The 15,878-nt window shown below is 42.5% G+C and overlaps 2 protein-coding genes across 2 annotated transcripts; both read right to left on the minus strand.

Moving 5' to 3' along the window:
• Positions 1-250: 250 nt before the first annotated feature.
• LOC147195980 (b(0,+)-type amino acid transporter 1-like) lies at positions 251-8,280 on the minus strand. The gene is made up of 6 exons (XM_086127424.1): positions 7,579-8,280; positions 4,501-4,634; positions 3,012-3,141; positions 1,073-1,197; positions 895-982; positions 251-490 (listed from the first exon to the last, which is right to left on the minus strand). The coding sequence occupies exons 1-6, from the start codon at positions 8,269-8,271 to the stop codon at positions 251-253; spliced, it is 1,410 nt and encodes a 469-aa protein (XP_085983550.1). The 5' UTR covers positions 8,272-8,280.
• Positions 8,281-8,962: 682 nt separating this feature from the next.
• LOC147195981 (b(0,+)-type amino acid transporter 1-like) lies at positions 8,963-15,090 on the minus strand. Its single transcript, XM_086127953.1, has 6 exons — positions 14,389-15,090; positions 11,703-11,836; positions 11,053-11,182; positions 10,099-10,223; positions 9,921-10,008; positions 8,963-9,193 (listed from the first exon to the last, which is right to left on the minus strand). The coding sequence occupies exons 1-6, from the start codon at positions 15,079-15,081 to the stop codon at positions 8,963-8,965; spliced, it is 1,401 nt and encodes a 466-aa protein (XP_085984079.1). The 5' UTR covers positions 15,082-15,090.
• Positions 15,091-15,878: the final 788 nt, after the last annotated feature.

Here is a 15,878-nt window from a genome sequence, read left to right on the forward strand (position 1 = left end):
TAAAATGACATCACACTTCCGGGTTTGTCACTCGCCAAGATCTCACTTCAGAGAAGAAAAAAAACCCGATTACGTTGTCGAATTTACAAAATAGAAATTATTTCATGCTTTATTTAATGTATTTTGTTAATTGTGGCATAGAAATATTTCATTTGGAATTGTTTGAAATTACTTCACACCTTTAATCATAGCTCCCTGATTATGTTGTTAAGTAGGTGTAAGCTAATCCTTTTAAACCAAAGAAAGTCTTTCAGTCCGCATCACAGCTTTTCTCTGCTGGAGCGACCTGTAAAAACAGCTGTAGGAAAATGGTCAACTTGGTCAACAGGCTTGGGCAGAGCTTGTAATGAATGAAAGGGATGTAGATGAGGACCCAACTGAAGATAAATAAAATCACATAAAGGAATTCGATCTGAGGATCGTCAATGATGGGGGCCAGCACGAGGAATACTGCTGCGATGAGAACCAGTATGGGCAGTATGATGGGAACCTGACGGAAAAAAAGGAAAAGAGCACAGATGTGGAGAGTCATCAATCTGTGTATCATTCGTTCTTTCGTTTTTTTGTTGTATATAGTTTTATTTCACAAACCCCAATGCCAATGAAGTTGGGATGTTGTGTGAAATATAAATTAAAGCAATACAGCGATGCACAGGCTAAAATAGGTCATCAACAACACTTTTGTCATTTAAAAAAAGTATATTAATACCGTACTTTCATGCTTTTGTTCTGTTGATGTTTGATATGGACTGTCAACAAATGCAGTTTTTTTTTAATGTACCATAGCTCGTACTGACCTGGCCCTTCTGTCAAATTTTAAAAGTCAATGCGGCCCCCGAGCCAAAAGGTTTGCCCACCCCTGGGTTAGATGGTAAGGTGGTAGATGGCACTAACCCTATATGTCCTTGGGAGCTCTGGCTTCCTAATCTTAAGGTAGAGGAGGCCAGACAATGCAGTGGCATAGAAAAACCAGGCAAGGAAACTTGCAAACACAAGAAAGATGGATTTCAGTTCACACAAAAAGGTACCATGTGCTTGTTTCCAAGGGTTTCAATTCCGAACCTGTGTTCACCTGTGGAAGTTGACAATACTCTGAAAGTCTCCGGGGATGAGCACCAGCAAGGAGACAACAGTGGTGAAAATGAGGGCTGGACATGGAGTCAGTCTGTGCACGTGAGCCATGGACAGAATTTCTGGCTAGAAACCACACACAATACGTTATTCCCTCACAAGTCCCAACTGTGACAACAGAGCAACATTATTTGCAAAGGGGACAAATTATAGACAAGTGACTTTTTAGTGGCTTGTATCGAGTGCTTCGAGGTCTTCGGATTGCCCATAATGCAATTGGTTAGCATCCTGGAGAGAGCTTCACATTTAACCACAGATGTACTGTTGTTTCCTGTGTCCTTAGTAAGAGGAACCATTTAAGAATTTAAGTACAGTGATCCGTCGCGAAATCGCGCTTCACTTATCGCGGCTTCAGTACCTCATGTTTTTTTTCCCAAAGTACTGTATTCAGAAATAAAATGCAGAACGACTCAGAGGTTTTGTACATGCCTGTACTGTATATGCAACGGGCACTCATTCAAGGCACACGATTGCTTCCCTGCGTGACATTGACCAATGACCAGCACGAGTGGTTTTTCACTTTTCATCCCGGACCCCATTAACTCCGATAAGTGGATACAATGCGCTGGGCTGTTTGAAGGTTTATATTTTACCGTAACGTCGTTGCTAATTTTGGCTAGCATGCCTGCCTCTTACTGAGTGATAACATTTTAGCTGGCAGATATTCGTTGCTTAATCAATTGTTTTACACGCCAGTTTTGCATCGAACAACAACGTGGAGTGACACACGACTTTAAATTGGCTTTGCTTGCAATAAACTCAATCACCTCTTTGGAGCGCCACGTTAGTTTTTTGATTACGTTTGAAATGCGAAAACCAACAAAAAAAACCCTCTTGAAATCAGTCATTGGAAGGATATGCTATGTTTGGAGAATGTCGAGCTCTCATGTGAAACTTAAAGCTTAATAACCGTTAAAACCACACACACACCTCACAATGCAGTGTTACGATGTGCACTGTTGGATTGAGCCGAGGTTTAAGATAAAATATATAAATCATGTAACAGGGGCGCCATGTTAAGATGAAGTGATGGTGTTGGATTTATTGCGAAATAAATGAATAAGTTAACGGTTAACTCCCAGGAATAGGCAGTTTATCCAATTTGAATTTGGAATTGATTTAAAGTAATTTCCAATTTGAACGCTGGAGTGCGCCAAACTCTAAAGTGATGACTGAGAACGCAGTCCACACAAATGGAATGAATATGACATCGATTGATATTGCCATAAAGGCATGATGACTTGATGATATTGGAAAAACAAAACTTATTTAAGATCTGGATTATACAAAAGTGATATTTGTATAATCCAGAGGTGGTGCATTTTTGTCTCCAGCTGTGCCATCTTCTGGAGTTTGTGATATTCATCAGTAGAGAAAGGAGGCATCTTGCTTCATTGCTAATAGCTGTTTTGTGTTTTGCAGGCCATGCTCATGCTGTCATTAGGCGTTAATGAATAATGTTGTACACTCGCCTGACTTGTGAGCGGGCAGCGTGGGATCGGTTCCCACTCAGTGATGGTGTGGATCTTGGTGTGAATGGTTATTTGTCTCTATAAGTGCCTTGCGACTGACTGACCAGTTCAGGGTGTACGCTGCCTTCTGCTCCAAGTCAACTGGAATATGCCCCAGCACCCCAACCCCCCTTTCAGGATAAGCGGTGTTGCAAATGAATGGACAGTCCCAACAATGTAAAAAGTATCACGGAAAATCTGAAATTTTAAAACGAGTTTTTCATCAGAAAGAATGCAAGAAAAAGCAGGACCAAGCGGCAGGCAGGTCGACACTCTCTGCAGCAGGAAGCAAGAATATGAAGGCACCAGGCAATTGCTTTTAATTGTGGAGAAAAACATCTCTTAATTTTAGGACAGCTAGACTCTCACCATGTGTCCTTCACGTGCAGCAACAAAGGATATGCGACTACCGCTGAAGAATGATCCGTTTAGTGTCCCAAAAGTTGACAAAGTTGCAGCTAATGACATGATCCACCCCCATGATCCTAACACCTTGTTTCTGTGGGTAGAAAAGTTTCAGGTTCATTGCAATGTTTCCTCACCACATAATTTCCACAAGGTTTGCTGAGCAAAGGGTCGGAACCCCAAATGGGCTTAAGTGCACAGTACATGTAAAGGACCACCATTCATTCAATCATTCATCTTCCGAACTGCTTGATCCTCACTAGGGTCGCGGGGGGTGCTGGAGCCTATCCCAGCCGTCTCCGGGCAGTAGGCGGGGGACACCCTGAATCAGTTGCCAGCCAATCGCAGGGCACACAGAGACGAACAACCATCCACACTCACACTCACATCTAGGGACAATTTAGAGTGTTCAATCAGCCTGTCACGCATTTTTTTGGAATGTGGGACGAAACCGGAGTACCCGGAGAAAACCCACGCAGGCCCGGGGAGAACATGCAAACTCCACACAGGGAGGCCGGAGCTGGAATCGAACCCGGTACCTCTGCACTGTGAAGCCGACGTGCTAACCACTGGACTACCGGGCCACCCCTAAAGGACCACTGATAGCTTTCTTATTTTCTTTACTGCTCTCAGAGAAGTTATTGTGAAATAAAGTAAAAAATAGTTGTAACATCTCGGAAGTCATCATATTATACATAAAGTATACAACAATTCTGAAAATTTGAGCTCTGTAAATCACAATAAATTAAATATAGCAGTTAACATTATGTAGTTATTGTATCCAGATTGGTTTCAAAATAAAATTGACATGTAAAAAGTAGGGCGGCCCAGTAGTCCAGTGGTTAGCACGTCGGCGTCACAGTGCAGAGGTACCGGGTTCGATTCCAGCTTCGGCCTCCCTGTGTGGAGTTTGCATGTTCTCCCCGGGCCTGCGTGGGTTTTCTCGGGGTGCTCCGGTTTCCTCCCACATTCCAAAAACATGCATGGCAGGCTGATTGGACGCTCTAAATTGTCCCTAGGTGTGAGTGTGGGCGTGGATGGTTGTTCGTCTCTGTGTGCCCTGCGATTGGCTGGCAACTGATTCAGGGTGTCCCCCGCCTACTGCCCGAAGACGGCTGGGATAGGCTCCAGCACCCCCCGCGACCCTAGTGAGGATCAAGCGGTTCGGAAAATGGATGGATGGATGTAAAAAGTAAGAGTGTCGGCCAGGGTGGCCCGAGATCGCGCAATTTAGTGGTTTATACGGGTGAGCTCAGGACCACAGTTCATTTTGTGTCTTTGTTTTTCGAAAAACTCAAGCCCATGTCATTGTCTCACTGACGACTGGTTAAAAATAAATGACTGTATATTTCATGACTGTAGGTGAAGCTTAGATATACAAACTTCTTTTCATGTTTTACAGAAGAAATCAAATTAAAGAAGTGAAACATCTTCGTCGGGTGCTGCTACTCACCCCCATGTGACGGCCACTGCACTGGATGAAATGAGCTCTTTAGGCGTCATTACTGTCAGGTAGCTGACATTCACCAGCAGATATAAGCTAGTCACCAGCGAGACGGCAATGACAACCGCTCTCGGAAGATTCACCTGCAACAGATGAAAGAACACAAGGAACGTGTCATGAACGTGGTGGTGGGCGTCCCCAAAAAGCAAGCAAAAGCAGAGTGGTCTGAAAAATGTGTTCAGAAAACACTGAGAAAACTAAATCCAAAACAAAGTCCTAAAACCAAAGTAACAACAACAACAACAACAACAAAAAAAACATGACATAAACGCAAACAATGACCCGATACGGAGTGGATGGGCAGGGAATCCTGACCAACAGGTGTGCCACTGTAGGAGCCCTACAGTGCCACCTGTTGGTGACAAACAGATCCACCATGACAGAAAGGAGTGAGACTTCTATTTATTAAATGTGATTACCGGTACATGCGTGTTGTTTCATTGAGACATTGGCAAAAGTGGATCGTTCGACATATTTCTAACTTTATCCCACACTTAAACACTTAATATATTTTTCTTAACGCCAGGGGAATTAATTTTAGATCCTGTCATTCATTTTTACTGGCCAAATGGTGAGCACATCTGCTTCACAGTTCTGATCTTTGGAGTTTGAATCTTGGTTCAGTCTTGCTACGTGGCCTTCTGCAGCTTCCTCCCACATTCAGAAAACATGATTCTGAGGTTAATTGCAAATTAACCAGATTAGAGTGGTGTAGAAGAATTTGCATACTGTGATGTACTATTTCTTTTTTTTTTTGCTTTCTAATCGCACCCACCTGTGACGGAGTTTCCAGCAAACATGTTTAACATCACAAGGAACCGCAATCTTGAATTTTTATGGTGCTGGTGCGATAAGAAAGGCCAGGCTGAGGACAAGAGGGGGTTGGGGGGTGGCTATCCTGCCTCCCCACACATACCAACTTTTATGAGCAGGACAGATAAGATTGGATTTTGTCTTGTTTGTCACCTTTTTTTCATGTGACGTAACTGTCCGGCTCTCATTTGTATACAGTATTGCCTGTATATATTCTGAAGTCTATATTTGTTTAAGCGTGCTCCGATGACGGCTGAAGAGGCCCGAATTGATTCAAACTGATTTTATATAAATATACTGTGTGTGTATATATATATATATATATATATATATATATATATATATATATATATATATACACACACACATTTATATATAGATAAAATACACCCATATTCTGCATGTGTTACAACTTTTGCAGTGTATTCACGACAGTAGCTTACGTGTACCATTTTAAAATGCTTCTCTCGGCCCTTCAGATTGCCATTCTTTACCAGTGCCCTCAGCAAATTGTACATGAAACAAACACTGAATGAGAATAATAATCATCATCATCATAAAAGTGCAACGGTTCTGATCGGAAGCTGCAATTCCATACTGCTAACTGTTAACAGCTTCCCGTGATGTAGGTCACGCGCCATCGGAGGTAAGAGGGGATCTGCTTTTTTTTTTAATTTGATTTTTTTAAAATACTTTTTGTGAAAGTGAGACTGATTGGATGCTAAGAGTGCACTAGGACAAAAAAATATCATATTAATAACACAGGCACAGACACACAAATTGGGTTGTTTTTTGTTTTTTCCCCCCCTCATCTACACCCATCGCGATCGACTCGGGACTAGTCCGCGAGCTACCGGTCGATCAAAAGCATATTGAGAGAAAGGTGATGGAACACAGTGGTAAACATGATCCTGTCCCAGCTTTTTTTGCAGGCATCAAATGCCAGCTAAGTGAATATGTGTAAAAACTAACAAAAACATAAACAAAAATAATGAAGATTCACCATTAAATATTGTTTCTTCAGAGAGTATTACCATGAAATATTGTAAAGTTTGGTCCATAAATTGCAAATTTTCGCCTGGCTGGGGATTTTCCATAGTGTCGCATACTTCTGTTCTTAGCTTCTGTAACCAAATGAGTGTTTATACCTCGGACAGTCCATCGATCCACTCACTTTCAATGCATCTTATCCTGGTTAGATTCATGAGGAGCGAGAGCCTATCCCAGCGGACTTTGAGCAAAAGGCAGACTACACCCTGGATTGGTCGAAAATCGGTCCGACTATTTTGGAATTCTTTGATGAACTCCATGTTGAAGTGAAACTGTTTAACATTTTGAAATCAAATCAGCACACACTGAAGCATTGAGATCAGTATTCAGACCTGCTCTTCTTAAGTGCGCACTATCATTGTCTCAATTGAGCCTCTGCACATGAGGTTGAAGTCAATCTGATAAGGATGATCTGATTTGGAAGAAGTTTTTTTTTTTGAATAAGATAAGATAAAGGCGGCCCGGTAGTCCAGTGGTTAGCACGTCGGCTTCACAGTGCAGAGGTACCGGGTTCGATTCCGGCTCCGGCCTCCCTGTGTGGAGTTTGCATGTTCTCCCCGGGCCTGCGTGGGTTTTCTCCGGGTGCTCCGGTTTCCTCCCACATTCCAAAAACATGCATGGCAGGCTGATTGGACGCTCTAAATTGTCCCTAGGTGTGAGTGTGGGCGTGGATGGTTGTTCGTCTCTGTGTGCCCTGCGATTGGCTGGCAACTGATTCAGGGTGTCCCCCGCCTACTGCCCGGAGACGGCTGGGATAGGCTCCAGCACCCCCCGCGACCCTAGTGAGGATCAAGCGGTTCGGAAAATGGATGGATGGAAGATAAGATAAGAAAGAAAACCTTTATTCGTCTCGCAATGGAGAAATTCCCAATTCACATATGAGAAAGTGCTTCAAAGGCAAGAAGTGTTATGACCTGAATTTTACTGGCCCTGTTTCACACGCAGTGAAGTTGTTACTTTTCAACTGATTTATGATGGTGTTGTTTGCCATCGATAAAATAAATGTCAGCAAAAAAGAAAAAGACTGCAATTACGTGAATAACTTTTGTCCAGTGGAACCTTCATGTGGTAATTCACAAGATCACAATGACATTTGTTGAGTGCTTTGATTCATAAGGAAACAATGACTTTCATGTAAAATCCACATTTTTTTAACAGTCTTACCTGGGGTTTCTTCAGCTCCTCAATGACATAGTTTAAATTGTACCAGCCAGAATATGACCAGAGTCCTTGATAAAAAGCCATTCCAAGAGTGCCAAAGGAGTACCGAGTGCCCTTAAATGCATCGTCAACATTCAAGTTTTGCACAAGGACTCGCTGGCTCTGTGTGAGTGCCATAATTCCTCCGATGACAATAATCAGCAATGTTAAGACCTTGACCACCAGGAAGACAACTTGGATTCTGACAGCAATCCGTACGTTCATGACGTTGATGATGGCAACGGTCAGTATGGCCACAGCTGCAACACACTTCACCAACAGCTGCGGGGGATCACATCCAACGTAAAAGGGAGCAGTTGCATACTTTGCGATGCCGAGTGCCACTGCAGCAACGCCAAAAGGCCTGACAACAACGATGAAAGTGATTGCGGCAAAGAAAGCAGGAAAAGGCCCAAAGATCCGTAGGATGTAAATAAATTCGCCGCCGGACTCAGGAATAAGCGTTCCAAGTTCGGTGTAGGACATGGCCGCAAACATGGACACAACTCCACAGAGGGCCCAGATCAACAAACTCGCTCCGGGACTTCCCACGTAGGCCAGCACAAACTGCGGTGACATGAATATCCCGGATCCAATCATGGTCCCCGAAATAAATGCCACGCCACCAATCAAACCGATTTCCCTTTTCATTTTCATGGCTTCTGGCTCGTCTCGGTGAGATCCGAGAGCACAAAAATAGTGTTGACGCCGACACTTCAAATGATGAAGCTGTGTCTTTTTTGCAGTAAAGGACAAAACTCAGGAAAGGATGAGGAAAACATTAAGCTTTTGAGTCCAATAAAACGGCACCCCACTCACCTTGTAAATGTTTTATCAATGTGTCTGCGTGATTCCGCAGAGCATAAAAAGGTTGTAAAAGATAAGAATTCCTCTTAGATCATGTTCCAAAATGATTTTTATCGCTACACTTCGATTTTCAGCAAAGGCAATTTGATATTTGTTGAATGCAAAATTTTTGCTGGAAATGAGCAACCCCCGGCCGGGCCTAGACAGATCAATTTTTTGGGTGCAAAATCAAAGAAGACAACAGGACAAAATCAGGTAAGGTTATCACCTTCATGTGTGAGCAACTTTTCCTTTCCAGTGGGTCAACATCAGATCGCTGTTAGATTTTAATTATGGAACGATGATTCCAATAAAATATTAAAAGGTGTGATTGTCTATTTTGGCTTAGCAGTGCATGGACAGTTACGTGAGCAGCACTGCAATTAGCTTTAGACAGAACACGACTGGAAGAGAAAAAACAGATGTTTAAGGTCTCAACTATGAAGTTTCATTAGGCTCAAAATTGCCAGTAAACAACGGGAAAAACTTCTTTCAGTCCGCATCACAGGTTTTTCTCTGCTGGGGCGACCTGCAAAAACAGCTGTAGGAAAATGGTCAACTTGGCCAACAGGCTCGGGCAGAGCTTGTAATGAATGAAAGGGATGTAGATGAGGACCCAACTGAAGATAAATAAAATCACATAAAGGAATTCGATCTGAGGATCGTCAATGATGGGGGCCAGCACGAGGAATACTGCTGCGATGAGAACCAGTATGGGCAGTATGATGGGAACCTGAAGGAAAAAAAGGGAAAAGAGCACAGATGCTGAGAGTCATCCATTTGTGTTTTTTGTTGTATATAGTTTTATTTTACAACCCCCAATTCCAATGACGTTGGGACGCTGTGTCAAGTATAAATAAAAGCAATACAATGATTTGAAAGTCCCTTTTCTGCCTATTCGATGGAATATACTCCAAAGATATAAAAGCACGATTTTTTTGCGTTTGTGACATCTCAAACATATAAATAAGACTTTACTTCTACAACTACATAAACACCACCACAAATGGGCTTTTGATTGCAAAAGTATTTATCTGCATATTGAACTGATGACGTGAAGAGAAGTGAAATGAGTTCAGGGAATGTGTGCACTTCTGTTTAAATCTCCACTTCTGCTTGCTCTGCAGTATGATCCTGGTTTAAACCTTACACCAGCTGCCACCTGCCGGGCAGATTTTAAATGATTTAAAATGCAGACAAGCCCGATGCTTGGTCAGAGGCTGCGCCAGACCCTTCTGCACTCTTCGATGAAAAAAAAAAAAAGTCTAAATTAGTCATGCGTAGACGGCTGTAGTGGCTTTTTTGACATATCTTTACGTCATGGGGTATAAAAGAGTTAAATATGTTGTTTTTGCACCATATTTACTTGCGTGTAGGTTGAAAAGGATTTGCAAATCATTGTGCTCTGTCTTGTAACTTCATTGGAATTGGAGGTTATTACTTAGAGGGGTGGCATTAACCCTGTATGTCCTTGGGAGCTCTGGCTTCTTAATCTTGAGGTAGAGGAGGCCAGACAACACAATAGCATCGAAAAACCAGGCAAGGAAACTTACAAACACAAGAAAGATGGATTTTAGTTCACACAAAAAGCTACCATGTGCTTGTTTTGAAGAGATTGAATTCTGAACCTGTGTTCACCTGTGGAAGTTGACAATACTCTGAAAGTCTCCGGGGATGAGCACCAGCAAGGCAGCAACAGTGGTGAAAATGAGGGCTGGACATGGAGTCAGTCTGTGCACGTGAACCATGGACAGAATTTCTGGCTAGAAACCACACACAATACGTTATTCTCTCACAAGTCACAAATGTGACAGCAGAGCAACATTATTTGCAAAGGGGACAAATTATGGACAAGTGACTTTTTAGTGGCTTGTATCGAGTGCTTCGAGGTCTTCGGATTGCCCATAATGCAATTGGTTAGCATCCTGGAGAGAGCTTCACATTTAACCACAGATGTACTGTTGTTTCTTGTGTCCTCATCAAGAGTAATCATTTAAGTATTGAAGTATTCAACACCCTGGACTGTTGGAAGGTTTATTTGTTTATAGAATGTCGAGCTCTGATTTGAAATTTATAGGTTAATAAACTTTATTTAAATACACACTCACGCACACACGCACGCACACGATTGTATTGTGTTGTGACAACACGATACAGTTTTAAGATGTGCACTTTTGGACTGAGCCGAGGCCTAAAATAAAATACATAAATGATGTACAGGAGCGCCATGTCAAGATGAAGTGATGGTGTTGGATTTATTGCGAAATAAATGAACAAGTTAACGGTTAACTCCCAGGAATAGGCAGTTTATCCAATTTGAATTTGGAATCGATTTAGTGTATTTTCCAATTTGAACGCTAGAGTGCGCCAAACTCAATTTAAAGTCAGGACTGAGAACACAGTCCACACAAATGCAATGCATAAAAAGAGTTTTTCTTCAGAAAGAACGCAAGCAAAAGCCGGACCAAGCAGCAGACACATCTACACTCTAAGCAGCAGGAAGCAAGAATGCGAAGGCACCAGGGAATTGTTTTTCAATGTGGAGAACAACAGAAAACATATCTCTTAATTTTAAAACAGCTAGATTCTCACCATGTGTCCTTCACGTGCAGCAACAAAGCACACACGACCATCGCCGAAGAATGACCCGTTTAGTGTCCCAAAAGTTGACAAAGCTACAGCTAATGACATGATCCACCCCCATGATCCTAACACCTTGTTTCTGTGGGTAGAAAAGTTTCAGGTTCATTGCAATGTTTCTTCACCACATAATTTCCACAAGGTTTGCTGAGCAAAGGGTCGGAACCCCAAATGGGCTTAAGTGCACAGTACATGTAAAGTACCACGAATAGCTTTCTTATTTTATTGGCTGCTCTCAGAACAGTTGTTGTGAAATAAAGTAAAAAATAGTTGCAACATTAGGGGAAAAGTCATCACATTACATTTGAAGTGTATTCCTCTGTAACTCAAATTCAGAAAATGGATGCTCAATAAATCAAAATAAATGAAACTAATATATGCTTGGTAAGCCGTTACATGTGATACTGTCCAGATTGGTTTCAAAATAAAATGGACTTCTCGCAAGTAAGAGTGCCTGCCATGGTGGTGGCCCCAGCTCCCCCACTTTGGTGGCCTTTATTCACTAGTGAGCGCTCAAGCCCATGTCATTGTCTCCCAGTATACATACACTACAATTCATTGATTTTCCAGGTGAAACATCTTTGTCAGGCGCTGCTACTCACGCCCATGTGACGGCCACTGCACTGGATGAAATGAGCTCTTTCGGCGTCATTACTGTCAGGTAGCTGACATTCACCAGCAGATACAAGCTAGTCACCAGCGAGACGGCAATGACAACCGCTCTCGGAAGATTCACCTGCAACAGATGAAAGAACACAAGGAAAGGAGTGAGATTTCTAATATTTGACCCTTTCATGCACCCTGTAACCTGACAACATGGTCAGCTGTCCATTGGAGGAACCGCTGTCCCTGAAAGGGATAAATGTGAGGACATGTGTGCCGTTTCAGTGAGACATTGGCAAAAGTGGATTGTTCGATGTATGCTGACTACCCCTCACTTAAAGATTAGATAATTTTTTTCTAAATGCCAATGGAATTATTAAAAAAAAAAAAATCCTCGTCTCACAACCCCTCGGGTGGTGTCCGTCCCTCATTCAGCTCGGGTCCTCTACCAGAGGCCAGGAAGCTTGAGGGTTCTGCGCAGTATCCTTGCTGTTCCCAGCACTGCACATTTCTGGACTGAGATATCCGATGTTGATCCCGGGATCTGTTGCAACCACTCATCTAGTTTGGGGGTCACTGCTCCGAGTGCTCCGACCACCACAGGCACGACTGTCACCTTTACCTTCCAGGCTCTCTCCAGCTCCTCTCTGAGCCCTTGGTATTTCTCGAGTTTCTCGTGTTCCTTCTTTCTGATGTTTCCATCACTTGGGACCGCTACATCCACTACAAGGGCTTTCCTCTGCCCTTTATCTATGATCACGATATCTGGTTGGTTCGCCATTACCATCTTGTCAGTCTGGATCTGGAAGTCCCACAGGATCTTCGCTCTGTCATTCTCCACCACCTTCGGAGGTGTTTCCCATTTTGACCTTGGGGTTTCCAGTCCATACTCCGCACAGATGTTTCGGTAGACTATGCCAGCCACCTGGTTATGGCGTTCCATGTAGGCTTTCCCTGCCAGCATCTTACACCCTGCAGTTATGTGTTAGATCGTCTCAGGTGCCCCTTTGCACAACCTACACCTTGGGTCTTGTCTGGTGTGTTATATCTGGGCCTCAATGGCTCTGGTGTTCAGGGCCTAGTCCTGAGCAGCCAGGATGAGTGCCTCTGTGCTGTCCTTCAGGCCAGCCCTCTCCAACCACTGATAGGACTTCTTGTGATCAGCCACTTCAGTTATGGTCCGGTGGTACAGCCCGTGTTGATATATATATATATCTATGGTCCCTCGCTCTAACGCGGTTCACTTTCCACGGTTTAGCTGCTTCACAGATTTTTTTTGTGCATTTTTTTTAATGCTTTTAACCCTTTAAATCAGAACGCGTCGGCGGCGCCATGTGTCGACAGTACAGTATTTCCAAAAACTATTACAGTATAGTTATTTGTTGAAAACGTTTTTTTTTTTTTTGTAATTGGGCCCGAAAACAGGTTTTGGTCTTTGATTTCATTGTATATACAGTTAATTATTGTATAATAACTGTAAAAAAAATAAAGTTCACTACTTCACGGATTTCACTTACCACTGGTTCTTTTTGGAACATAACCCCCGCGATAAACGAGGGATTACTGTATATATATATATATATATATATATACAGTATATATACGGTATATATATACAGTATATACATGTGTGTGTGTGTGTGTGTAACGGATTGACACATTAAGTTTTTTAAATTGTGACGGAAGTGACGCAACAGTGCACGGTATGGCACCAGCTTCCCGCCGTAGCTCAGGCAGAGCTACCAGGAAAGTCACAGGGTAAGTCGCATTTCATTGACGGTCCAGATTCATTTCTAATTTAATGACAATATTTCACTTTGTTCTTCCTTTTTCTACAGTGCTGTGCATTTAATTAGTTCCCTGATTTGTTCCGAGTCCACATTGCTTTTTGTATCGTGATTTAAGTTTTGTCGAATGGAAGTTTTTACCCATTGAGTTAATTGTGCTTTTCTGTTGCGCAGTTATTTCTGAGAACGAAAATCCCCGCGACTTCACCTATTCCTCCCGCCATACTGGGTTGCAGGTAATATTTGTTTTCTGTCGGTTTTACTGTATATAGTTGTTCGTGTCGTTTTTCGTTTGGCTGGCTGTTTGTGTTACTGCCGCGTGTCCGCAGTTCGTCGCGGCCGCCATTATTGTACATTGCGCAGCCGTTCTGCTGCATGTGATGTGTTCAGTGGCATCAGGTAAATAAATGAATGTGCATTTTTTTTTTCCCTTTTCTGTCAATAGTGACAATACGATCAGTCTTGTTGTGTATTTTGTGGATGATGTTTTGTGAGGCAGGGCTACCAGGGAAGTCACAGGTTATTTCTGAGACCGAAAATCCCCGCGACTTCACCTATTCCTCCCGCCATACTGTGCTGCAGTAATAAAAGAGAGAAAAAGCCACATCCCAGTGTCTGGTCTTATTGAGGCGGCAGCGACGTGGAGCTCAACACCGTCACAGTTGTGACCCCCGTCACACACACACATTATATATATATATATATATACAGTATATGTATACATACATACATTATATATGTATATCATCAAATAAGAAAAAGACTGCAGTTACAGGTTTAACGTTTGTTCAATGGAACCTTCGTGTGGTAATTCACAATATCACATTTGTTCAGTGCTTGAATTCACAAGAACACAATGACTTTGATGAAAAATCCACATTTTTTTAAACAGTCTTACCTGGGGTTTCTTCAGCTCCTCGATGACGCTGTTTAAATAGGACCAGCCAGAATATGACCAGAATCCTTGATAAAAAGCCATTCCAAGAGTGCCAAAGGAGTACCGAGTGCCCTTAAATGCATCGTCAACATTCAAGTTTTGCACAAGGACTCGCTGGCTCTGTGTGAGTGCCATAATTCCTCCGATGACAATAATCAGCAATGTTAAGACCTTGACCACCAGGAAGACAACTTGGATTCTGACAGCAATCCGTACGTTCATGACGTTGATGATGGCAACGGTCAGTATGGCCACAGCTGCAACACACTTCACCAACAGCTGCGGGGGATCACATCCAACGTAAAAGGGAGCAGTTGCATACTTTGCGATGCCGAGTGCCACTGCAGCAACGCCAAAAGGCTTGACAACCACGATGGAAGTGATTGCTGCAAAGAAAGCAGGAAAAGGCCCAAAGATCCGTAGGATGTAAATAAATTCGCCGCCGGACTCAGGAATAAGCGTTCCAAGTTCGGTGTAGGACATGGCCGCAAACATGGACACAACTCCACAGAGGGCCCAGATCAACAAACTCGCTCCGGGACTTCCCACGTAGGCCAGCACAAACTGCGGTGACATGAATATCCCGGATCCAATCATGGTCCCCGAAATAAATGCCACGCCACCAATCAAACCGATTTCCCTTTTCATTTTCATGGCTTCTGGCTCGTCTCGGTGAGATCCGAGAGCACAAAAATAGTGTTGATGCCGACACTCCAAATGATGAAGCTGTGTCTTTTTTGCAGTAAAGGACAAAACTCAGGAAAGGATGAGGAAAACATTAAGCTTTTGAGTATAATAAAACTGCACTCATCTTGTAAATGTTTTATCAGAATGTGACTGCGTGATTCCGCAGAGCATAAAAAGGTTGTAAAAGATAAGAATTCCTCTTAGATCATGCTCCAAAATGATTTTCATCTCTACATGCAAAGGCAATTTGATATTTGTTGAGTGCCATTTTTTTGCTAGAAATGAAGAGACATTCACCATGTGCCACAGCTGGGATATTCTCTGGTCTAGAATTCTGATCAATCAGCTTTAGAGCTTTGGATGTCTGGAGTGAGATGAGGCTTGAATGTTTGGTTTGGTAAATATTTGTACAGTAAAACAAACAAATAAAAAAAAATTGTCAATATCCACAGTGTATAGAATTGTTGGGCAAAGTATGGCTACAAGATGCCCGCAACGTTTGTTAATTCAGTCCAGTGAGCATTGACATTATCAAGAGTCCTGTAATATTTGTTGCATTAATTTAGCTCGTTTTCGATGAATTTCGTTGATTAAAATGTGATTATGTATGTATTTTTTCATCATTTATCTCAAATATTTTTTTTGAATTCTGTACATTTAGCAAAATTTAAAGTAATTCAAAATTGAAATTAGATTGTTCCATGAACCTGCCATGCATGTTTTTAAAATGTGGGAGGACACCGGAGTACCCGGAGAAAACCCAC

The sequence above is a fragment of the Hippocampus guttulatus genome, chromosome 13, assembly GCF_054856545.1.
Source record: "Hippocampus guttulatus isolate MCC_2025c chromosome 13, RoL_Hgut_1.0, whole genome shotgun sequence".
Classification (NCBI taxonomy): Eukaryota; Metazoa; Chordata; class Actinopteri; order Syngnathiformes; family Syngnathidae; genus Hippocampus; species Hippocampus guttulatus.

Excerpts from the sequence above, each read along its gene's own strand:
- LOC147195980 (XM_086127424.1), bottom strand. The coding sequence starts at position 8,271 with ATGAAAATGAAAAGGGAAATCGGTTTGATTGGTGGCGTGGCATTTATT. Across the intron at positions 1,198-3,011 it reads CTGCACGTGAAGGACACATG|CCAGAAATTCTGTCCATGGC; the intron begins GTGAGAGTCTAG and ends TGTGGTTTCTAG. Across the intron at positions 491-894 it reads AGCTCCCAAGGACATATAGG|GTTCCCATCATACTGCCCAT; the intron begins GTTAGTGCCATC and ends TTTTTCCGTCAG.
- LOC147195981 (XM_086127953.1), bottom strand. The coding sequence starts at position 15,081 with ATGAAAATGAAAAGGGAAATCGGTTTGATTGGTGGCGTGGCATTTATT. Across the intron at positions 11,183-11,702 it reads GCAGTGGCCGTCACATGGGC|AAACAAGGTGTTAGGATCAT; the intron begins GTGAGTAGCAGC and ends TTCTACCCACAG. Across the intron at positions 9,194-9,920 it reads AGCTCCCAAGGACATACAGG|GTTCCCATCATACTGCCCAT; the intron begins GTTAATGCCACC and ends TTTTTCCTTCAG.